At 46.4% G+C, this 25334-nt stretch overlaps 1 protein-coding gene across 2 annotated transcripts in view; it reads right to left on the bottom strand.

Annotated features, from left to right (window-relative positions):
• Positions 1–15576: 15576 nt before the first annotated feature.
• Positions 15577–25334, bottom strand: part of prkcha (protein kinase C, eta, a) — a 217089-nt gene continuing 207331 nt past the window's right edge. For both annotated transcript variants that reach the window (XM_041214867.1, XM_041214866.1), the window contains 2 exons: positions 18538–18684; positions 15577–16632 (listed from right to left, as the gene is read on the bottom strand). In XM_041214867.1, the coding sequence (XP_041070801.1) occupies positions 16486–16632; positions 18538–18684 (294 nt within the window). In that variant the 3' untranslated portion in view covers positions 15577–16485. The remainder of the gene's footprint in view (positions 16633–18537; positions 18685–25334) is intronic.

Here is a 25334-nt window from a genome sequence, read left to right as displayed (position 1 = left end):
GTCAGGAATGCCTGATTTTGTTCCTTTGTAATCCCAGGGTCTCTGAGGCTGACTGTAATGGACTTACCACTGTACTGGTGAGATCAGCTAACAGCAGAGGGAAAAAAAATCAAACCTGGCATCGACTTCGTCTCAATGGCTCAGCTGCTGTCTGTACAGCACAGTTACTCAATCAGCCTTTGGCAGAGTTTTTACTTGCTTTATTTTTAAATTATGGCATTTCTTTGAGACACTATCAATGGCATAAATCACATCATTGTACCAACATGCCAAAAAGCTTTCCTAAGAGATTCTCAGTGGTGACAATGTCCATTTAAGAATACACTACTCAAGAGCATTGTGTCTAGGCTTTGTTTGGAAGAGAGATAATTAACACTATAACTTACACACATAACCTTACTAAACCTGTGTAAGCAGTAATCTCCATGTAATACTAACATCAAACGAGACTGTTTAGCTGCCAAGCTGCTAAGCTCCTTTTACAGTGTCCTCAAAAATCCCTGTAATGTCAGCTGAGAAATACAATTGCTGTTTGTAAGTACTGTGACAATTTAATTTTTCTCAGATCGTGACCCTGTGAAATGGCAGAGTGAAATTGCCTAATTGTGGGTGTTCTGTCCGGAAATTACATGATACCTGGGAACTGGATTAAGATGTCCTCTCTCATTAGACTTTATCTGTTCTTGCCAGTGCATGTCTCTTGCCAGCTCAGAGGGATGATTATTCTATCTGTGTGGCTCGAGATGAACTACTCCCTAAAGGTGAGAGAACAAGCTGATTAAACAGACTGACTTTGCAAGTTACTGTTGCATTTGTTTAATCATTTTCAAGGCTCAAGGACTCTACATATTTCCTGGTTTACCATAATTCATTTGGTCCCTTATATAGTAGTTTACAGCAGCAGCACAGCACTGCTGAAGAGGCCCTGCCATTTGCTCTGACACTCACAGCCATCAGCTTTGGCACTGGCACTGCCCATACCTGGAGGTCAGGATGGAGTTGAGATCAGCATGTGGTGATTCACTGGGCATGAGTGACTTGTTTGTCAGCTTGCCAGAGGGTGAAACCTGGGAGGTCCCTGGCTCCACCTGCTGTGGATTGGAGGGTGCAATGTGCTCACTGGGGCTATTCCAAAGCTAGGTCACACTGAAGTGTGTGTCTCTGCGCTGGTGGAAGGTGTGGGTGAGCGCTGTGACGGGACTTCAGGGGAGGTGCCTTCAGATTCCTCTGTTTCTTCAGGGCTTGATTGGAGGCCTGGGTCATGGACTCCATCGGCTGTTTGGCAGATGTGCCTGCGGAAGCAAGGAGAGATGATTAGTGCATGACAGTGGCCTATGAAACAGGACACATCACTCACAGCATGGTTGTCTGATGCTGCTGGGTCCTCACTGCTGGTAGAGCAGCGCCGACCTCACCGTCAGCACAGGACTGGTCCAGATTGTTACCGACCAGCTGGATGGCTCTGTTTTCAAAGTCCGTGAGGACGTTGATTTCGGGCATTCCGCCGCCGGTCAGCGACCTCCCTCTTGTTGTGTGCCAGTTTGTCCTGCATGGATAGAGATGGAGAAAGTGAAAGCAAGATGCCTGCCAGGCCAGATGATAAGTGTGCCAGGCCTGTGTGGGTGGTGAGTGGTACCATGGACAGGTTGAGGATAATGAAGGTGAGTGTGAGAGAGTCAATGCTGATGTCCCTTGAACTGTCAGCGAGTGAGGGCCCTGTGGATGTGTGATGGGTTTGTGTGTGTGTGTGAGTTTCGAGTGATGAGAAGAGTGACTTACCCTAGCTGAACGGAGGAGATCATTCAGCCTCTTGCGGCACTGGGTGTTTGTCCTCTTTTGCAGGGCATTGGCACTGACCACCGCTGCCACCGTCTCCCAAGCTGGGTTAGTGCTGTTGCTGCCCATCCTGTGGCCAGAGCGGGGGTTGAGGTTGTCCTGGCGGGCCTCCCCGGCATCCAAAAGACGCTTGAGGGATGCGTCACTGAACCTGGGGGCTGCAGTCTTCTTCAGTTTCAGGGCCATGTCTTCTGTGAAGCAGTGGTTGTCTGGAAGCACTGAGATGTCTGCTTGTGGCTGGACTTTAAATATGGTGCCCAGCATGATGATGTGGTGAGGCGATGACGGGCGGGCGAATGGGAGCTCACCCACCATGGAAACAGTGTGTTTCCTGGAAGTGCATAAATAATGTGGCATGTTTGGAATGATATGGCATAAAAACCCGGCACATGGCCGATGGGTAAATTGTCATTTTACCTGCCTGCTACCGCCCTTAGTGCAAATCTGGGTTGATTCCAACCATTGTATATCACGGAATAATTTGAAGCAAGTTAACATTCTAGATCTGGATGATCAGTTAGAATTTCAAATTCAGTCCCAGTCTGCCATGAACTAGCTGCCATCAGTAAATGCAGCAGTAAAGAAGTTATATTATCTCTACTCCTGGGTTAGGGAAAGGAAAATGGACCAGGTTTCCCCCTCCATATGCCATCCAGTGAACTTGACTGGAAGTACTTTTATGCATGCTGAATGAAGGCAGGTTCAGGCCTATCTGTATTGCCCTCCCAGCCAGATAACTTTGCAGCACTCACTGATAAGGCTCAATACAGAGATGATTGTTCCTTGCACCTAGCAGCAGTTTGGTCATTTGGGGAATTGGAAGATTTCCTGATTGCTTCCATGAATGGTTCCACAGCACAATGTTGTCAGTGCTCCTTTAAAGAATTGTGTGTGTTTTGGGGGACCTCTTGTTTGCATGAGGTCTGGCGGGCTTTGGAAGGCTTCTGCAAACCCACCTTGTTTGAGTTTGTGAACCTTGGGGGAGTCTGCTGAGGAGCTGGGAACATATTGAGAGGAAATAAATGTTTTGAAAACTTCAAGTGTTATTATTAGATGCTGCATTTAAAGTTAGTTGTGTTTTTGCTGCAGTGATTGGTCACAGGGCTCTGTCCTGCAAAGGTAATTTGACCATTACATTGACCAGTATTGTGTAAGTGTTGAGATGCTTTTGAGTTCTTTTCTCATTGAGAAGAATTATATTATAAATCCAAAATGGAAGCAAACAGTGCTTGTGAATTCTAGCATCAGTCTCAGAAGTGATTTAAAAGTTCATAGGACTTTAAATTTGTATGGCGGGTCTGCAGCTTTCACTTAGACAAAATACAGTCACCTGGTTTGATTGACAGGCCATTTGGTGTAGCTCAGAAAAACCTAGCCATCTGTTATTTCAGTTTCATTAAAAGGTTTCATTATCTGTAATTGTAAGGGCTTGTCTTGACAGCTGAGCTCATTATGAAGCTTGGCTGACTTTCAAAAGCTGTGAACTACTTATCTCAGTGGGGGTTGTGTACAGTTTGACTGACAGTTTTAAGAGGCTATGAAAGGATGATATGTTTTTGATGTGGCTACTGAATAGATGTTTGTTTTTACAACAGAATAGCCACTTCAGGGAATTTAAGATTTTTTCTAATTGGGTATGGAGATTTTTTTCAATATGAATGTTTGTGATTTTCAGCAACAGCTCTATTAGATTGTTAGAGGTTTACTTTTTATCATGTCCCTTTCAAAGATGTCTAATTGTTATTACATGGCTCCTGAGGACTGCACATAGTGGATACTATGTGAGTGGCTATGGAGGATACATGGGTATATGGATGGGGCCTCAGGGTGGATTGGTGGGGGGGGGAGGTGGGCATGAGAGCTAGCGGGCATTAGAACAATGTGGAGAGCTGGGCCGATGTCCCAATGAACATAAATAGTCTTCTAAATAAAACAGTCTTCTAATCAGCCTTCCTTGGCACCCACATGCGACGAGGCTGCCTCGGGAATCAGGAATCTGAACTCTGCCCGCCCACATCTTCAGGAAATGAAAAAGTGGTGGGTATGGGCAGAAGCAATAGGTTCTCATTTCCGACAGTCAGGAAATAGCCCGACTCACGTTTCAAAGCCCAACATGAAAATCCAACTCATAAAAATCCAATGTAACACTAGGGAACACCTACTGAGAGTCTGTTCAGCAGAGGAAGGAAGAAAATTTGCTCTACAAAGCAATGGGGGGGAGGTGAGGACAGGGAAGTTATTTTAATTAAATACTTCAATCAATCTAAGATGGGAGAACCCCCAGAGGTGTGGCGTCAGAATTGGTAAACATAATGCATAATGGTTCTTTGGTCCTAACACCTCAAGAAAGTCATAGGAAGCTTTACACCTCTTGATAAGATATTTGTAAAACACCCAGAAAAAACAGACATAATGAAAGTCCCTGCACCCTGAGAGACAGTGACCTCAGAATAAAGATTAATATGATCTGTGATTTAGAAATACTCAAGACCAGGAACCATAATTTTTAAAGAGATAAATTCAATTAAGTGAAGGAACAGTGAAGACATGGGGTGGAATTTTACATGTCCGCAGGCATTGGGCGTGGTCAGCGGTGTGAACGGACAATATGGCGAGTAGGCCAAAAATCAGTTTCATGACATCGTGAAGCCAGTTTGTGATCATCCACTCAGCCCGTCAATGGCAGGCCGTGTTTCCCGCCATTGGGACGTTGGGAACCTCATTGTGATACATCTGCAAATCATTATAAGACCAGTCCATCGGAAACATACCTCACGCTAGGTCATCTGCCCATTTTGATTTGTTTCACAACAGCGTATATAAGGCATGTACTTGGCAAGCTGCACTTCGCTTGGGACTTTAAGGTTTGTTCACCTAACTCCCTTTGGACAGCACTTGCAGACATCAGTGCCAGGCGTCACAGACATCACCACATTACTTTTAGGGTGGCTCACGGGCAGGTCTCTACCTAACAGACCAGCCATAAGGCAGGGGTGGCTTTTCAACAGCTGCAGGGCTAAGGCTTGCTTGGGGATGAATGAGAAGTGGCCTCAGGCAAGAGAAGAGGCTGCAGGGCAAGGACTGTACGGGCAAAGGGGGGGTATCTCAGCGTGTGTTCGGGGGCACATGTTGTTCTGGAAGATAGTTGCCTTACTCTGGTGGCACGGATGAGAACATTCATCCTCCATCTGTATTGGATGGCCAACCTCTTCTGTGCAGCATTGACACTGATCACCACTGCCATCGCTTACCAAGCCAGTGTGGTAATGTTGCTGCCCCTCCTATGGCCAGAGGGGGGTAGAGGACATCACGGGGGGCCTCCACGGCATCTAAAAGGTGCTCAATGGATGCGTCACTAAACCTGGGGGCTGCAGTCCTCTTTCCTTTTGGGACCCTTTGCAGCATTTTTGGGCTGGAAGCACTTAGAAGTTTGCACGCAGCTGTACTTTAAATGTGGCGCCCAATGTGATGAAGCAGCGAGGTGACAGTGTGGTGGGCAAATTGGAGCCTGCCTGCCATCAAAATGGCGTGTTTCCCAGGAATGCAAAATTAATGCGGTGGGATTGGTACAATATGGCGTGAGAAGCCGCCATTGCAGCCGGTGGGAATATGCTGAAAATGCAGGATAAGTACACTGCCCAAAACAATAGCTCAACAAAGCAAATGTAGCCTTAAATTGATTAACAAATTAAAGGTGAGAATAAATTAGGGATGAAGAGGTAAGCAAACCCTGGATAAATCTTGCTGGGAGAGAGGTTCACTTGGAGGAATACAAGAAACTGTAGAAATGCATAAAAATGGTGATCACATGAGGAAGAGGGAGAACTGGAAGAAAGGATAGCTACTGAGGATAGCTACTGAAACTAAATATGGATAAAAAAAGTCCTTTCAGTGCCATGACAGATGGAGGACAGTCAGAGAAGAGGAGAAATGTTGATGAACATAACTAGTAAACATTTTGTATAATTACTTCCTCCAAGGCAACACCACAAATACAAAATCTAATCAATCCTTTCTTTAAGTGGCAACCAAGGTTCTATGCACATCAAAAGATCCCAATTTCCATACTAAAAGGGGCTTGCTGCCTGAAAAATGCAGGCACTTTGGCTGTCTAACATTAGGTCCCTCCGACAATGACAATAAGTTGATCGTTGGGGTTCAGGGCAGGAATGTCAATGATTCCCCCTCTAGGTCCTCATTGCCACATGGATGTTAACACTGATTTTCCCAAGAAAAAATTGGCTCCAAATAGTGATCAATGCATGAAATACACTTCAACATAGAATAGTGGAAGCAAAAATTTTGGTATTATTTAAGAAATGGTTGAATGCTACAAGTGGTGGTGGAGGTATTGGGGGGGAGCTGATGGGGTGGGGGTGTGGTGTGGGGGTGGCATGGGGCAAGGGAAGAGACTTTAGGGTCTCTCTGAACAAATAACATGAACAGGATGTCCTTCCATCGATCTTTTGGAGACTGCTCTGACCTCCCCACTAGCCATTTTGGAAATGTAGTCTCTCAACTGTAATTGACCTCTCTTTGTTAATCATCCCAAGGACATGAGTTCAAATACTTGTTTGCCTGTCAGCTTGTCTTTACCTGTTCAGAGCTATAATTCCAGTAAAATATCCTAGTGAAGTGAATTGTACAGTTATTGTGCTATTGCTGAAGAACTGCACCCTCTGTGTTACGTAAATGATGACTTCTTTTGAAAGATTTTACAATTACTGAAGTGATTTTTTTTCTACCATTCAGAATCAAAAAAAAATACTGAATTGCACTCAATCACTGTGTTTTGTTACTAAACTTTGGGCTTTGGTAGCAATCAATCATTGGATGTTTGATAATAAGAAATTTGATTTTTTCAAAGAAACAAATCATGGAAACCTTGAAATAGGTGTCTTTTGCTTTATTTCACCCAATTTTTCAAAATGATTCCACTCACTGTCTTGCGATTTTCTTCAGCACCGTTCTCACAAGGCTCTTTTGAGTCATAGGCCAATGTTTGCTGTTCTGTGATCATTAATTCTTGTTTTTTCTATTTTAACAACAACAACTTACATTCATATAGCACTTTTAAGGTAGCAAAGCATCCCATGGTACTTCACAGCAGCATTATCAAACAAAATTTGACACCAAGTCATGTAAGGAGATGTTAAGGCAGATTATCAAAAGCTTGGTAGGTAGGTTTTAAGGGGCATCTTATAAAAGAGGAGAGGTAAAGAGGTGGTGAGGTTGTGGCAGAGTTTAGGTCCTTGGCAGCTGAAGGCACAGCCACCTATTGTGGAACAATTAAATTCTGGAATGGGAGGGATGTAGGATAAGAGGAGATTACAGGGACAGGGAGCGGCAAGGCTGTGCAAGGAGCGTCGAGACTGTGGAGGGATTTGAAAATAAGAATGAGCATTTTAAAATGGGACATTGCTCAGTTGGGTGTTGCTGCAGGAAGTGCATCATGTACATGCCTTGTTGAACTGTGGTTCACCCAGTGCACAATGTCAGGGTTCACAAATCAATCATGGCCATTTATGATAGGTGCCATAGGCTACCTGACAACCATGGATTCATAACTCAATGAGGAATCAACTTATTTAGCACAGGAGAGAAATTTAGCAAGGAAAAATTAAAATCAACTTTTTATTCATTGATTTGTTAAGAAAAAGCTTTGACTGCATAGGTCTAGTACCTATACAAGAGTAATATTCAAAGAGATTTGCATGGTTATAATTAAGATGTACAAATGTAGGTTAAATGCTTTGGTGTTGCATTAGGATTAATTTAGGATTTAAAAGATTTTTCAAACTGTGATGACACAGCAATCACTACTGGCATAAGAAAGCTTTTATACGGGAAGCTTAGAAATAGAGACAACATTTTATTGATCAAATTATTTCCTTCATTCGTTCATACTCATTAACAGTATATAGCTGAAATGTTTCACAACTTGCTCTGTTTGGAAACCTGGTTCTTTAAACTTCAAAATTTCTGTAATGGTGGTATAAACTTGGAAATGACTGTTGGTGACAATCGCAAATGAATAATTTCATATTACAAAGCCAGCTGCCCACTATTTTAATGCAGGAATTAACCTGGTTATTTTAAATGTTAACACCATGGGCCACCTGTTAAAATAGCAAACAGGTAAATATTGCATGGCCATGCTAAGTGTTCATCCGGTAATGTAGGAAACAGGATGTGTGCAGGGAGGCAAGAGGGAAGAAATCTAATTGCATTTGAATTCTGCTGACGAAATGTGTTTCTTTTACATTTTAGATAGATTTCTTTCAGAAAATGTTATTTTGGGATACAGTGCAAGAGCAATTGGAGATATGACAAATGGCCAGTGTAGCATGTTTGGGGATGAACAGGTATCTTTGATTTCCAGAGTTTCCCACCAAAGGGAATTTTTCTCACCTTACGCCCGGGTCTGTTGAAGATCAACTGATAGAAAATGAGTTCATGATTAAACAATAAATCCACGAGCATTGGCCTGATTCTGCCCTCAGCAGCAGACAAACAGCTTTTCCTGTTCACCATGTGTGCAGTTGCCCAGAGATACCTTGTTGGCTTGTCAGTGGAAATTTCTACTAATATCATATTTGATCTAGTGTGGAATTCTCTACAGGGGATCTATGGTGTCCATGAGCAGCAACAGCCTTCAACAAAAGAGAATCAAGAATTCTCACTGAGATAAACAGACTGCTAACAGGGAAGTGAAAACAGGAAATATAAATTACACTTAATCATTGTACAGGAAGTAAAATAAAAATTGGAACACTACAGAAGAGATTAAGGAATTGGGGAGAAAAACAGAAAATCTGCCAAAAAATAATTACCTTTTTAAAAATCTGCAGCATTAATTTTCTTCTGCTGGAATGAGACTCCACACTTCAAAAATTATTTTTCAGGAACAGGGAGGTGAATCAACAGTACTTAACATTTATTAAGCTGTTGAAACTCCAGAATGCACCAACCCTGTCTTTTCTAGCCATTATACAGTTGAGATTAGTGGGCAATTATCCTAAGTTCACACTGGGGAGAATTTTCCCCATGTCGGGCGGGCCATGTGGGATCGGGCGCAGGCAGTTGCGGACCTGATCGCCGCCAGCAATCAGGACCGCGCTGCCATTTAACGCGGGCGGGCCAATTAAGGCCCGCCCAGTCTTTTTCTCGGCTCCCCGGAACAGCGGGAGTGGGCGGGTGGTGGTGGACTGGCAATCGCCACCGTGTCCAATGGCAATCCGACGGCCTGTTTAAAGGGCAAGCTGCAGCCACTCCAAGGCTGCTGTACATGACCAGAGGTCGGGGCCAAGGCAGATCCAGGCTGGCCATGCAGGAGGGTAGGGCAGATGGTTAATGTGTGCCTCGGTTTTCAGTTGAGTGCCTTGCTGCCATCCTCGAGGGAGGTGCTCGTCCCCCAGGACGGGAGGAGGAGGCTATCCCACTTGACAAAACGTACATGGGAAGAGGTAGCATAAGTCGTGAGCTCCCATGACATTTTGAGGCGCTGATGGATCCAGTGCCTCAAGCGCTTCAATGACCTGCTGTGCATGGGGAGGGTGAATACCATGTTGGCATCATTCACTTCACCTATTATGTCAACTTCTCCCCCATTGGCACCCTATCCATGTCTGACTGGCCTGAAGCAATGAGTCATTGACTGCATGTGTCCTTAGCTGGGCAGGCCAGCAGATATTCCCTATGCGTTCATCAACCTAAGAGGGTAGTGATGAGATGGGTTCTGCACCCGCAGCATGTGGTGGACTGACACCTACATGACTCTGGTGGGGGCAACCTGGAGGATCTGCACCCAGGCACACGGCTCCAACTCCAGGACATGTGGAAGTCAGGGTGATGACATGGTGGGAGGGGATGTTCAAGGTGGCATGGCACTGATCGATCTGCTGCCCTCTGCGCTCCATGTCATTGTGCCTCCTTGCGGAGGCAGGTACAACTGTGTGCTCCCAACTGTGATGAACGCAGCATGTGGCCAAGGGGGCAGGCATGGCAGGGGGTGGGGGGGGAGGACACACCTGGCATATTTGTGAGAGTGTTCGCCAGCAATGGGGGAAGGATGCACTGCACCCCTGCAATGGCCAACTGGGCTTGGAGTGGGCCGGCTGCAAGGAGATTGACGGTGCAAGTATCACTTATCAATGCTATTTTATCATTTCCAGGAGAAGAATTCTTGTAACAATGCCAATCGGCTGAGGACTGGTGCTGGGCCAGGCCAGATTCTGCTGCTTGGCCGTTTTGAGCAGGAGGCCCTCGACCTGGAGAGATACCATGTGCCCAGGTCCACTGGAGCCGGAGAGGCTGGGGTTCCATGGGCAGGTATGTGTGGCCAGCACTCACGTCACCCATGGCAGTGCTGATTGTTGAGTGAGTGACATAACCAACATGGCTTGCCCATTGTGTGTGGAATGATGAGCGCATGATGATCCGGGGGACAGGCATGTACATTGACATTGTTCGCACGCTAACTGATCGAATGTCCTTACTCTTCCTTTCAGCATCAGCGGCACAGGGCAAGGACCCGGAGCAGCAGGGGCCCCTCTGACACCTGAGGGCCATAAAGTTGCACCATCGGAAGCCTCACACCATCTGTGCCAGGCAGGCACCAGTGTAGCTATTGGCACCTTGGTGGTCATCATATCTTCAGCTAGTGTCCCGGGGCACAGCGGTGAGGGCACTTCACAGTTGCTGGAGGAGCTGGCGGAGGCAGAGAGTGCCGATGGCGTCAGAGGTAGGTGGGCTGTAGGGTCCCAGGCACATGCTCAGTCTATCGCTGATGATGATGAGCCCCTGGAGTCGCTGGCGATGCAGCCAACTGATGAGAAGCAGCCAGATGTGCGGGACCATCTGGTGGACATACATGAAGCTGTGTTTGGCTTGGTGTCAGTGGCAGCTCCTCCGCCCCTCTGCCAGTGACCCTGGCACCCAATGAGGCTGCGGCGACTGGGGAGATGCCAGCTGCGGAGCTGGCAGCTCCCTCCCAGACGGGGCCAGCACAGGTTCCACGGGCCAGAGGACGTCCGCCAAGGTCATTGAGGCCAACAAGACATCAGAGAGAGCAGGCTGTCTCAGATGCCAGTGCTAGTGAGGGGGTATCACAAAGATACAGCACCTGCAAACATAAAATGAAGGCACCTTAGGCACACCCCGGGTTCATCACTGGTGGTTTTTTGTGGCCCCCCGTTTGAATTCCTTCTGATTGTGTGTGAAGTGTGACAGCATTTTATTTCTGTTATGTTAAGAGACTTTTGTGAAAGCATTAAATTAATGTCATCTAACATGGCTGGGGATGCCTCTTTTCTTGGGCAGGTGGATGCATTCCTGTGATGTTATGAGTGATGTGCGTCTCATTGACATTTATTGACTGGCCCCATCGTCAATGCTCCTATCTTGACAGATTTTGCACTAAGGTCTCCAGGATGGAGGCTACAGGCCAGGCTTGTGTTGGAGATCCATATGTGCTGTGCTAGCTAAAGGTTCCTTGTATTAGAGCATCCCAGGTGTCCCTGCCTCCCTGGGTAAGCCCAGGTCAGCGTGTGCCCCCTCATCATTTCCCTGTGCATTCTCATCCTCGGACTCACTGCTGGACTCATCGTGTTCAGCCGCAGCCACTCCGTCTTAATCTTCATCGTCCACAGCATCCCCCCTTTGCAGCGCAAGATTGTGGAGAGCACAGCATGCAACAACTATCAGCGACACTCAATCTGGAGGGTACTGGAGTGCGCCCCCAGAATGGTCCAGGCATCAGAAGCGCATTTTGAGAAGACCGATGGCTCTCTCCACCATAGCCCTTGTGGAGGTGTGGCTCCTATTATACCGCTGCTCAGCTTCTGTTCTTGGATGGTGGAGAGGCATCATGAGGCACCTTGTGAAGGGATAGCCCTTGTCACCCAGCAGCCATCCATCAAGCCAGGCTGGAACACTGAAGAGCCCCGACACCTGGGAGTGTCTGAGGATGTAGGCGTTGTGGGAGCTGCCTGAATAACTTGCACAGACTTGTAGAATCTGCATCCTGTGATCACACAATATCTGCACGTTCATGGAGTGGAAGCCCTTCCTGTTGATGAAGGCACCGGGCTCACCTGCTGGCGCCTTGATGGCCACATGTGTACAGTCTATTGCACCCTGGACACGGGGGAAGCCAGCAATGGCTGCGAAGCCTCTGGCTCGCTGTGTCTGGTTGGCCTCATCCCAACAGTAGTGGATGAAGGTCAATGCACGCCTGAACACTGCGTCTGTGACCTGCTTGACACAAGTGTGGACAGCTGATTGGGAGACACCATAAAGATCACCCACCGATCCCTGGAAAGAGCCGGAGGCTTAGAAGTTGAGGGCTGCTGTGACCTTTAGAGACACTGGCATGGGGTGTCCACCCACACAGTTTGTTGAGATCTCAGGACCAATCATCTGACAGATAGTGTTGACTGTCTCCCTTGATAGATGGAGCATCCTTCAACACTGCACCTCAGTCATATTGAGGTAGCTGCTTCGCTGCCTGTATACCTTGGCAGCAGGATAGTGGCATCTTCTGCGGCCCCTTGCGACTAAGACTACCTCTTAGCCCTGCACCCCTTGTGCCTGCGCCTGTGCTCCCAAAGGTGGCTCCCCTGGAGGCTGAATGTGCACTCCTGGCCTCCTCCCCCTTCTAGCCCTCTGATCCTCCTCAGATGAGGTGCCTCCAGTGAAGAGATCACCTTCCATTCCCAGGCTCAGGGAGGCTTCCTGAAACCTACAGGCCCCAAAACAAATCCTCACTGCAATGAGCTGACCTGAAGGTTATGAGTCCAGTCCAAGCAGCTGCTATGCGTTTTGAACTTTTCCAGCTCACACAGGCAAGTTTCAGTAACTTTTGTACAATAACTTTTAGATCTGTAGAATCGCAACCCCACTGAGCCCTCTTCTCCTGCCCGTGGATGAGGTTCATACAAATTTCTGCTACCCGCTTGCCCATTGCGCCCATACGAAGAGCTGAAGATCGCACAGGTACCGCAAAATCCTCGTCAATTGGGGCCTCAAGGGCCTTAAGTGGCCTGTAAACTAATGGCGGGTGCGCAATGGAGATCGCCGCGCGCCTGCCCACCGAAGTATCGTGATGGCGTGCGGTGACATTGGGACGCTTGCCCCGACATCACTGCATGTCGTTTTACGTGTTCGCATGAGGGTCCTGTCCTCGCCGACAGGAAAATTCTGCCCAGTATTACAGTGAATTTGGTGCCAAATCAATTTGCAGGGACAGCAAGAGCTCACTTTACTGAAGAACAGGGAGAGATCTCTTACAGCAAGGTCTAGATTTCCACTGTCAGCCTCACTGTTATTATTACAGAAAAATCCAGGATATTGTATCATGTGACTACCAGGATGGTAGAAAACAAAATAAATGGGCTTGGTCTAGCAGTTTCAATTTCCTGTTTGGAAAGGAGAAAATTCAAAAGCCAGAGGAAATTGTCTACTCTTTGATTACTTTATGAATATTTGAGATAATGTCTGGTCTTTGACTGCTTTTGACCCAGTTCTGACATGTTACTATACTCAAATTCTCAGACACAACTCAAAAATTGGCAGGGCCTTCTTTGGAAACTCATGACAATTGATACAAAAGGAGCATATGAATCATATGATGATTCAGTCCTATCCATTTAATGTAGCTTTTTAATTCAAGATTGACAAAGATTAATTATCCCTCCTTATCCTTCTCGACCTGCCTATGTCTTTGACATGAATGACCACACCTTGATTCTTGACTAACAAGAGAGTCAAAGGTTATTGGGGGTGGGCAGGAATGTGGGGTTCCAAGCCTACAATCAAATCATGTTTGAAGGGTTGAATGGCCTACCCATGCTCCTAATTTGTATGTTTGTGCACCATCATCTAGTGCCTCTCCACTGCTGTCAAGCTGGCTGGAATGGCTCTTGCCTGGCTCCATTCTTATCTATCTAATCATAACCAAAGTATCAATTGTAATAGCTTCTCTTCCTGCTCCTGGAATTTTAAACTCTGGTGTCCCCTAAGGATCAATCCTTGCGCCCCTCCTATTTCTCATCTAGATGCTGTCTGCTGATGACAACATCTGAAGCACATGTATACTGATGACACCCAGCCCTACCTCACCACCACCTCTCTCAATTCCTCCACTGTTGCTAAATTATCAGACTGCTTAGCCAACATCCAGTACTGGATCAGCTGAAATTTCCTCCAGTCAAATATTGGGGAGATTGAAGCCATTGTTTTCCACCTCCACTTCATACTCTGTTCTCTAGATGCCAACTCCATCCACCTGGCAATTGTCTGAGGCTAAACCAGACTATTTGCAACCTTGCTGTCATATTTGACCTTGAGTTATGGCCCCAGAGCATATATCCTTGCCATTACCAAGACTGCCTATTTGCACCTCTGTAATGTCGCTTGACTTTGCCCTACCTCAATTCACTTGCTGCGCATGCCCACAATTTTTGAGCTATCGGCACTCTGACCTCTTGAGCATTCCCAATTATAATTGCTCCACTACTGGTGGCTGTGCCTTCAGTTGCCTAGGCATCAAGCTCTGGAATTCTCTACCTCACTTTCCCCCTTTAAGAAGTTTCCTAAAATCTCCTTCTTTATGTGGCTTGGTGTAATATTTTCTATATTGCTCCTGTGAAGCAACTTGGGCTGCTTTATTACATTGAAGGTGTTATATAAATAGAAGCTGATATTGTTGTAGTTCATGTTGGCCTCCTGTTTACCTTTTCATTGAAATTAAAGTGTAAAAAAAAGTTATGGGGAGAACTTTATCCTCGTCGGGGGGGCTGAGCGGGCGCGCAGCCAATGGCTGCCTGCGATCAGCTGCGTGCAGCCATTTTACATGGGCGGGCCAATTAAGGCCCACCCATCGTGACGTACACCTGGAAGCGTTGAGCTTTCCCTGTGCGGGGCGGGAGAGGAAGCTTGCATGGAAGAGCACAGAAATCTCCCTGAGGCACAATTAGTTTGATTATGAAGAATTCAAATAAAGAAGAAAAAAAATTCAGACATGTTCCCTCATGTGAGTGTCACATGAGCCGGTACATGTCAATGAATTTTAATAAAAACTTTTATTCAATTTACAAACGCTTCATGAAACCTCAGCCTGCCCGTGGATGAGGTTTCATGATAAATGCGAAGGCCACCTGGGCTTTTCACCTGCCCGCCAACCTTAAGGTTGGATGGGCAGCCCAGACAACCTGCTTAATTGGATTATTAATGGCCTTAATAAGCCTTTGACAGTTTGGCGGGTGCGCAGCCAACTCTGGTGTGCGCCCGCCGAACTGAAGATCGGAATGATGCGCGGTGACAAGGGGTCACATGCCTGACATCACCACGCGTTATTTTACGCGATGGAGAGCGGGGTCCATCCACGTGCACCAACCAGAAGATTCAGGCCTATATTATTATGATTATAGAAAAATATTTTTTACTCCAACTTTCTCTCTTGGATAGCTTTACACAGTGGCTAGAGCTTTGGTATGAGGCAAGTACGGTCATAGCCTAAGTGCTGTCTAATCCCTCAGCTGTGCCTTATTCTAAACAAGGAACATATTGGCTTGTGCATCAGCCATCTATCTAAAATAAAAATATGAATAAAGAATATGAGGCTAATACATAGGGAAAAGGTGGGCTATTGTGAGTGAAGGATTGACAACATTCAGCCAAGGAGGAGCTAACTCATTTGCTTCCACTGAACCCAGGTTTACGTGTAAGCACAAAGCCGTGTTTAAAAAAAAAACTGGTCAATTTTAATGAGACACAACACTGTACAATTGAACAGGACAACAGCAATAAGTCATTGATGGTACTGGATAATCAGCACACGCAGGAAATCTCCTTTGTACCTGCCCCCATGCACAAGTTTACAAAAATCTACCCATAATCAATTCATTGTTGCTCATGCCACATCATTTCATGTATCGTGCAACTCCAAAAACTGGTTGATTTTAATCTTTGAGGGTTTTTAAAAATACAAAATAAGCATTTTCTTAACATTTATTTGCCAACAGCTATAACTTATATACACAAGACAGTGCACACTCTCTATTCCACATGTTTCTCCATAGTGCATCAAAACGTTAAGAAGGCTTCTTCAAGCAGTCAGCAAAGTACAAGGTCAAACAACATGCAGGCTATTCCATCCCGCCATAAACAAATAAGTGGGTCCCTGAAGACAGATTTCTACTGAAAAGAGTCAATTATAGTTTATGGAAGTGTAGAATTGCCTGCTCATAGCAAATTTCAGTTTTTGCTAATAGATATGCAGCTAATTAAATGCCTAACAGCTGAGTTCAAATGATAGATGCATAATTTAATAATGGTTTACTGTGACAATACTTATTTGTAAAAGACTGCTTCATGGCAACAACAGTCCTGGCATTCAGATAGCATGTTGGTGGAAAGATAATGGACAACAACACAAAGGCAGTTTCACAAAGTTACACAACACAAAAATTCAATATAAATTGCATGCCAGTTCTATTTCAGCAACTTTAAATAATGATCATGTCTGAATAAACTTCCTGTGCCATCAAGATGCAATAACAATTCCGCTTGCTTGAGGTGGGGTTTGTGGTGCAGGGACTTGTCAGAGTTAAGAAATTGTCTTCTCACTAATGAATTGGAATTCATATTTCAAGTACACACTTCTTCGGCAACAAATGAGAATCCCTTAAATTCATCCTGATTGATCATACGGACCAGGGTTTCATCAATCGGCGTCAGCACAGGCTTCTCTGTGGTGAAGTCTCGATCAAAGTTATTTACATCCCTGCTTGTTTTCTGACAGAAAAGAAAAGTGAGATACATTATAAGTTGACTGATCCTATTTGTCATGAATATCTATCTTTAACTGAACAAAACATTCAACTTTAAGCATCCTCTTCTCTGGTTCTATGTCCAACCTTATGTTTTGTTCCAGACAGAGGACTCCAGGGCCGTTCTACACTCTTGAAACTACCCATTTCATTAAGTAGTAATGGAAGATCTTAGTCTAGCTATTTTGATCGCTGCTATTTTAACATGAGGTAACTCATATTTTAAACTGGTTAATGCCAGTGTTAAATAACACCAATCAGAAAGCCAAAAGCTGATCTCCATTGAATTAATAAAATAAAGTAACTATGATTAATGCAGCAGGAAGTCACAGCCAGTCACATTTGACAAGACATAGCATAAAGTTTTACATCTTGGAATGTCCAAAATATGACACTATTGTCAGTTTTTAATGCTTAACATTTAGAAAGTAATTAACCTCTGTGCATTTTCTAAACATTACATTCTCGATCACCTGAACCTTATGACAGACATTTTAATTACTTTCCTATATTTTCTAGCTCCCACATGTCAAACGTCCATTTGACTGTTACATATTTACAGAGTTATTTATTATGCATTATAATGAAGTGATACCAATCATTTCTTGTGAATGAAAAAAAGTACCACCACACATTGACTAAACAAAATATGAAGGCTTGAGAATTCATCACAAAACATTACTGTACATGTCACTTCTTTGGGCCTTTATTTCACGCCATTCATACATGAACTGGCCCAAAACTAATGCAGGTTTATATATGTCAGAATGAATTACAGCCATTTATTATTCCATAGATAATGTAACTTGAATGAATGGACAATAAATCTACAGTTCCCTTGGATTAAGATACATTCAACCTAATTGCATTTGGATTCATTGTGAAGGATCCATAATAAACTTTACACATAGAAACATGGGATGGAATTTAATCCCCTCCCCCGTGGTGAGTTTGGTGGCAGGATGGGACCCTGCCATCTTTCCGCCTCCACCCTGATTAAGATCATGGCAGGTAGGTAAGTGGGTGACCTTCCCATCCCATTCCCAATTCAGGCCCTGAAGTGCCTCACCCTGCTGCCCTGCCGCCACTACCATTGGGTTGATTCTGCTGTAGAAAGTAGCAAAAAAGAATAACTTCCAGGAAGTGCTTATTTCTCCACTGCTAGCAATGGCAGAGCTGAAGCAGCAACAGAAATGGCTTCTGCTGGTGACGTGCGTATACAGACAATCCTTCATAGCTGGTGGCTTGAGCAAATGTGGTTATTGGCTGTACAAACTTTCCCAGGTCTGCAACTTTGGAATAATTGTGCACCGCAATATAAACTAGACAGATTCCACAGCTACAGCAGCCAAGTCAAACAGAACTGCTTCTATCTGATGTGTGTTGGTAAAGTATGACTGCATAGTGAGAGTCTGAGGGAATATGAGCAGAAATGGATAGACTGCCATTACAATCAATATTGGTGATCTGCCTCTACATTTTAGCCTTACAATCAACTTTCTAACAGCTCCAGTATTTCTGCCTATAATGGCTTTAGAGTTTTAAGAAATCTCACAAATTATCTTTGTGCAGATAAAACTAAGGCAGGATGGGATGTGTCATTTTAAATGCATGCCAGAGAGGTTTATGATATTGCCTCAACAGAGAAAATATATACAGTCGATGCCTTTAAATCTCGTTGCCATTTTATGATCACCTAAGTGCAGACTATACTGTGTCAGAAGCAGGAAGCAGTAGCACAGATGAATCAGGCAAAGATGTAAGTGAAAGAACAGTGTGCTCTTGCCCATAGTCAGCCACAACCGACCTTGCAACATTTTAAAGGCAGCTGTAAGGGACACAACATAAAACTCTTTTTCATCTAACTTACAATCCTGGGTTTGAAAGGCGGCTTGACTCTTCGCTGTTCCAGCAAATCCCAATCAATTCCTTGGAAGAAGGAATGGTTGAGAATGGCCTGCTCCCCACCTTGTCCTGTGACACAGCCCAGACGTTTGTTAGGATTTTTTATCATGAACTGGTGGAAAAAGAGAGAACAAGATGATTACTCTTCAATTATACAGACTGGCAGAATGAGAGCTTGGGAAATAGTTAAAAACTTTAATGTCCACCACTCCCTGACCAACATTTTCTTTCTGCTTTCTTGAAAGCAGCAGCCAGGAGTAGATCATTCACTGTCAGCCGCCCTCCACCATCTTATTCAAATGGCCGATTAAAGTTTTGGTCTCGACCTACTTTAGTTCAATCCATTTTTAGGAACTTTCCCAGATTTAAAAAAAAACAGTAAACAGTTTGGTAGGTAACTGCAGCTTGTGGTGTGGTACTCAGGTCCGGAGATCAGAAAGGTCCCAAGTATTAAGCTTGCTCTGTACAGGCAGCCACTGGGTGATGCATACACTGTAACTAGCTTCAGCAACCCTGAGCTGAGGAATAGGAGAGGGGAGAAATTAAACATATTGAAACAGAGACACTATTAGGCTTGGCCCATGGGCAGGATGTCTTGAAGACATAATGAGTACAGTGAGATGCTAACCACAATAACCAAGTGATATCCTTAGAACACAGAGATAAAAACAAAAATAAATATAAAAACAAAAAAACTGCGGATGCTGGAAATCCAAAACAAAAACAGAATTACCTGGAAAAACTCAGCAGGTCTGGCAGCATCGGCGGAGAAGAAAAGAGTTGACGTTTCGAGTCCTCATGACCCTTCGACAGAACTTGAGTTCGAGTCCAAGAAAGAGTTGAAATATAAGCTGGTTTAAGGTGTGTGTGTGGGGGTCGGAGAGATAGAGAGACAGAGAGGTGGAGGGGTGGGTGGTGTGGTTGTAGGGACAAACAAGCAGTGATAGAAGCAGATCATCAAAAGATGTCAATAACAATAGTACAATAGAACACATAGGTGTTAAAGTTAAAGTTGGTGATATTATCTAAACGAATGTGCTAATTAAGAATGGATGGTAGGGCACTCAAGGTATAGCTCTGGTGGGGGTTTTTATTTATATAATGGAGATAGGTGGGAAAAGGAAAATCTTTATAATTTATTGGAAAAAAAAAGGAAGGGGAAACAGAAAGGGGGTGGGGATGGGGGAGGGAGCTCACGACCTAAAGTTGTTGAATTCAATATTCAGTCCGGAAGGCTGTAAAGTCCCTAGTCGGAAGATGAGGTGTTGTTCCTCCAGTTTGCGTTGGGCTTCACTGGAACAATGCAGCAAGCCAAGGACAGACATGTGGGCAAGAGAGCAGGGTGGAGTGTTAAAATGGCAAGCGACAGGGAGGTTTGGGTCATTCTTGCGGACAGACCGCAGGTGTCCTGCAAAGCGGTCGCCCAGTTTACGTTTGATCTCTCCAATGTAGAGGAGACCACATTGGGAGCAACGAATGCAGTAGACTAAGTTGGGGGAAATGCAAGTGAAATGCTGCTTCACTTGAAAGGAGTGTTTGGGTCCTTGGGCGGTGAGGAGAGAGGAAGTGAAGAGGCAGGTGTTGCATCTTTTGCGTGGGCATGGGATGGTGCCATAGGAGGGTGTTGAGGAGTAGGGGGTGATGGAGGAGTGGACCAGGGTGTCCCAGAGGGAGCGATCCCTATGGAATGCCGATAAGGGGGGTGAAGGGAGGATGTGTTTGGTGGTGGCATCATGCTGCAGTTGGCGGAAATGGCGGAGGATGATGCTTTGAATGCGGAGGCTGGTGGGGTGATAAGTGAGGACAAGGGGGACCCTATCATGTTTCTGGGAGGGAGGAGAAGGCGTGAGGGTGGATGCGCGGGAAATGGGCCAGACACAGTTGAGGGCCCTGTCAACGACCGTGGGTGGAAAACCTCGGTTAAGGAAGAAGGAGGACATGTCAGAGGAACTGTTTTTGAATGTAGCATCATCGGAACAGATGCGACGGAGGCGAAGGAACTGAGAGAATGGGATGGAGTCCTTACAGGAAGCGGGGTGTGAGGAGCTATAGTCGAGATAGCTGTGGGAGTCGGTGGGTTTGTAATGGATATTGGTGGACAGTCTATCACCAGAGATTGAGACAGAGAGGTCAAGGAAGGGAAGGGAAGTGTCAGAGATGGACCACGTGAAAATGATGGAGGGGTGGAGATTGGAAGCAAAATTAATAAATTTTTCCAAGTCCCGACGAGAGCATGAAGCGGCACTGAAGTAATCATCGATGTACCGGAGAAAGAGTTGTGGAAGGGGGCCGGAGTAGGACTGCAACAAGGAATGTTCCACATACCCCATAAAGAGACAGGCATAGCTGGGGCCCATGCGGGTACCCATAGCCACACCTTTTATTTGGAGGAAGTGAGAGGAGTTGAAGGAGAAATTGTTCAGCGCGAGAACAAGTTCAGCCAGACGGAGGAGAGTAGTGGTGGATGGGGATTGTTCGGGCCTCTGTTCGAGGAAGAAGCTAAGGGCCCTCAGACCATCCTGGTGGGGAATGGAGGTGTAGAGGAATTGGACGTCCATGGTGAAGAGGAAGCGGTTGGGGCCAGGGAACTGGAAATTGTTGATGTGACGTAAGGTGTCAGAGGAATCACGGATGTAGGTGGGAAGGGACTGGACAAGGGGAGAGAGAAGGGAGTCAAGATAACGAGAAATGAGTTCTGTGGGGCAGGAGCAAGCTGAGATGATCGGTCTACCGGGGCAGTTCTGTTTGTGGATTTTGGGTAGGAGATAGAAGCGGGCCGTCCGAGGTTGGGCGACTATCAGGTTGGAAGCTGTGGGAGGGAGATCCCCAGAGGATCCCACAGCTATTTCGACTACAGCTTCTCACACCCCGCTTCCTGTAAGGACTCCATCCATTCTCTCAGTTCCTTCGCCTCCGTCGCATCTGTTCCGATGATGCTACATTCAAAAACAGTTCCTCTGACATGTCCTCCTTCTTCCTTAACCGAGGTTTTCCACCCATGGTCGTTCACAGGGCCCTCAACCGTGTCCGGCCCATCTCCCACGCATCCGCCCTCACGCCTTCTCCTCCCTCCCAGAAACATGATAGGGTCCCCCTTGTCCTCACTTATCACCCCACCAGCCTCCGCATTCAAAGGATCATCCTCCGCCATTTCCGCCAACTCCAGCATGATGCCACCACCAAACACATCTTCCCTTCACCCCCCTTATCGGCATTCCGTAGGGATCGCTCCCTCCGGGACACCCTGGTCCACTCCTCCATAACCCCCTACTCCTCAACCCCCTCCTATGGCAGTACCCCATGCCCACGCAAAAGATGCAACACCTGCCTCTTCACTTCCTCTCTCCTCACTGTCCAAGGACCCAAACACTCCTTTCAAGTGAAGCAGCATTTCACTTGCATTTCCCCCAACTTAGTCTACTGCATTCGTTGCTCCCAATGTGGTCTCCTCTACATTGGAGAGACCAAACGTAAACTGGGCGACCGCTTTGCAGAACACCTGCGGTCTGTCCGCAAGAATGACCCAAACCTCCCTGTCGCTTGCCATTTTAACACTCCACCCTGGTCTCTTGCCCACATGTCTGTCCTTGGTTTGCTGCATTGTTCCAGTGAAGCCCAACGCAAACTGGAGGAACAACACCTCATCTTCCGACTAGGGACTTTACAGCCTTCCGGACTGAATATTGAATTCAACAACTTTAGGTCGTGAGCTCCCTCCCCCATCCCCACCCCCTTTCTGTTTCCCCCTTCCTTTTTTTTTTCCAATAAATTATAAAGATTTTCCTTTTCCCACCTATTTCCATTATTAAAAAAAAACCCCACTAGACCCAAACCTTGAGTGCCCTACCATCCATTCTTAATTAGCACATTCGTTTAGATAATATCACCAACTTTAACTTTAACACCTATGTGTTCTATTGTACTATTGTCGTTGACATCTTTTGATGATCTGCTTCTATCACTGCTTGTTTGTCCCTACAACCACACCCCCACCCCTCCACCTCTCTGTCTCTCTGTCTCTATCTCTATCCAACATTCCTTGTTGCAGTCCTACTCCGGCCCCCTTCCACAACTGTTTCTCCGGTACATCGATGATTATTTCGGTGCTGCTTCATGCTCTCGTCATACCACACCAACCCCCTCCACCTCTCTGTCTCTCTATCTCTCCGCCCCCCCACACACATACCTTAAACCAGCTTATATTTCAGCTCTTTCCTGGACTCGAACTCAAGTTCTGTCGAAGGGTCATGAGGACTCGAAACGTCAACTCTTTTCTTCTCCGCCGATGCTGCCAGACCTGCTGAGTTTTTCCAGGTAATTCTGTTTTTGTTTTCTCCTTTCTCAGTGACTGTCTCCGTCTCCGACTTACCCCACGTGGATTTCAACTGAAATTCCACCCATGTTTCGAACCCACCCAGGATTACAGGTATCTCCGGGACATAAAACTTTTCTCGGACTGCTGTTCCCGTCACATTCTGAAATCCACACTCAGTGCCATGCGCCGCCATATGAACACACTCGACCTCTCCCTCCAGCAGCACCGCCGTACCCTTTTTCAAAGCTGCGCGTGCCCCCAGTTTCATTTTATCTTTCGGCTCATCCGACGCCTCAACAAGAAACTTTTTCTCTTTCTCTCAAGTGCTAAGGGACGCAAGCTCCAACAACTCATCGACACCAACACCCAACTAGGACCCTCCACCCCTGCCTGTCCCTCCGTCCCACCCTTTCTTCCAATCCCAACCCCAGCCGTGTATTCACTATACCCCCTGACCTTCCCCTCTCCGATGCTGAACGTTCAGTGCTCAGCAAAGGACTTAGTTTCATACCCTTACGCCCTCACCTCTATGAATTTTGGGCTCGGCATGATACTGAACTCTTCTTCCGCCGTCTTCGTCTCCGGACTCACTCCTTTGGGCAGGAGTCCTCTCCCAGTTCAACGGATCCTTTTACCCATCTCCAATATTCTCCCTCCACCTGGACCCCTCCCTCTGGATTCTTACCTTCTCTTGATCTTTTCATTGAGAACTGTTGGCGCGACATTAGTCGTCTCAATTTCTCTGCTCCTTTCACCCATTCTAACCTGTCTCTCTCTGAACTTACTGCACTCCATTCTCTCAGGTCCAACCCTGACATTGTCATCAAACCCGCTGACAAGGGTGGTGTTGTTGTTGTCTGGCGCACTGACCTCTACCTCGCGGAGGCTGAGCGTCAACTCGCAGACACTTCCTCCTACCTCTCCCTGGACCATGACCCCACCACTGAACATCAAGCCACTGTTTCCAGGACTGTCACTGACCTCATCTCCTCTGGGGATCTCCCTCCCACAGCTTCCAACCTGATAGTCGCCCAACCTCGGACGGCCCGCTTCTATCTCCTACCCAAAATCCACAAACAGAACTGCCCCGGTAGACCGATCATCTCAGCTTGCTCCTGCCCCACAGAACTCATTTCTCGTTATCTTGACTCCCTTCTCTCTCCCCTTGTCCAGTCCCTTCCCACCTACATCCGTGATTCCTCTGACACCTTACGTCACATCAACAATTTCCAGTTCCCTGGCCCCAACCGCTTCCTCTTCACCATGGACGTCCAATTCCTCTACATCTCCATTCCCCACCAGGATGGTCTGAGGGCCCTTAGCTTCTTCCTCGAACAGAGGCCCGAACAATCCCCATCCACCACTACTCTCCTCCGTCTGGCTGAACTTGTTCTCGCGCTGAACAATTTCTCCTTCAACTCCTCTCACTTCCTCCAAATAAAAGGTGTGGCTATGGGCACCCGCATGGGCCCCAGCTATGCCTGTCTCTTTATGGGGTATGTGGAACATTCCTTGTTGCAGTCCTACTCCGGCCCCCTTCCACAACTCTTTCTCCGGTACATCGATGATTACTTCAGTGCCGCTTCATGCTCTCGTCGGGACTTGGAAAAATTTATTAATTTTGCTTCCAATCTCCACCCCTCCATCATTTTCACGTGGTCCATCTCTGACACTTCCCTTCCCTTCCTTGACCTCTCTGTCTCAATCTCTGGTGATAGACTGTCCACCAATATCCATTACAAACCCACCGACTCCCACAGCTATCTCGACTACAGCTCCTCACACCCCGCTTCCTGTAAGGACTCCATCCCATTCTCTCAGTTCCTTCGCCTCCGTCGCATCTGTTCCGATGATGCTACATTCAAAAACAGTTCCTCCGACATGTCCTCCTTCTTCCTTAACCGAGGTTTTCCACCCACGGTCGTTGACAGGGCCCTCAACCGTGTCCGGCCCATTTCCCGCGCATCCGCCGTCACGCCTTCTCCTCCCTCCCAGAAACATGATAGGGTCCCCCTTGTCCTCACTTATCATCCCACCAGCCTCCGCATTCAAAGGATCATCCTCCGCCATTTCCACCAACTCCAGCACGATGCCACCACCAAACACATCTTCCCTTCACCCCCCCTTATCGGCATTCCATAGGGATCGCTCCCTCCGGGACACCCTGGTCCACTCCTCCATAACCCCCTAGTCCTCAACCCCCTCCTATGGCACCACCCCATGCCCACGCAAAAGATGCAACACCTGCCCCTTCACTTCCTCTCTCCTCACTGTCCAAGGACCCAAACACTCCTTTCAAGTGAAGCAGCATTTCACTTGCATTTCCCCCAACTTAGTCTACTGCATTCGTTGCTCCCAATGTGGTCTCCTCTACATTGGAGAGATCAAACGTAAACTGGGCGACCGCTTTGCAGGACACCTGCGGTCTGTCCGCAAGAATGACCCAA

This window comes from Carcharodon carcharias, chromosome 20, assembly GCF_017639515.1.
Source record: "Carcharodon carcharias isolate sCarCar2 chromosome 20, sCarCar2.pri, whole genome shotgun sequence".
NCBI lineage: Eukaryota > Metazoa > Chordata > Chondrichthyes > Lamniformes > Lamnidae > Carcharodon > Carcharodon carcharias.
Note: the sequence above shows the minus strand (reverse complement) of the source record. Positions and strands in the feature narration are given on the sequence as shown.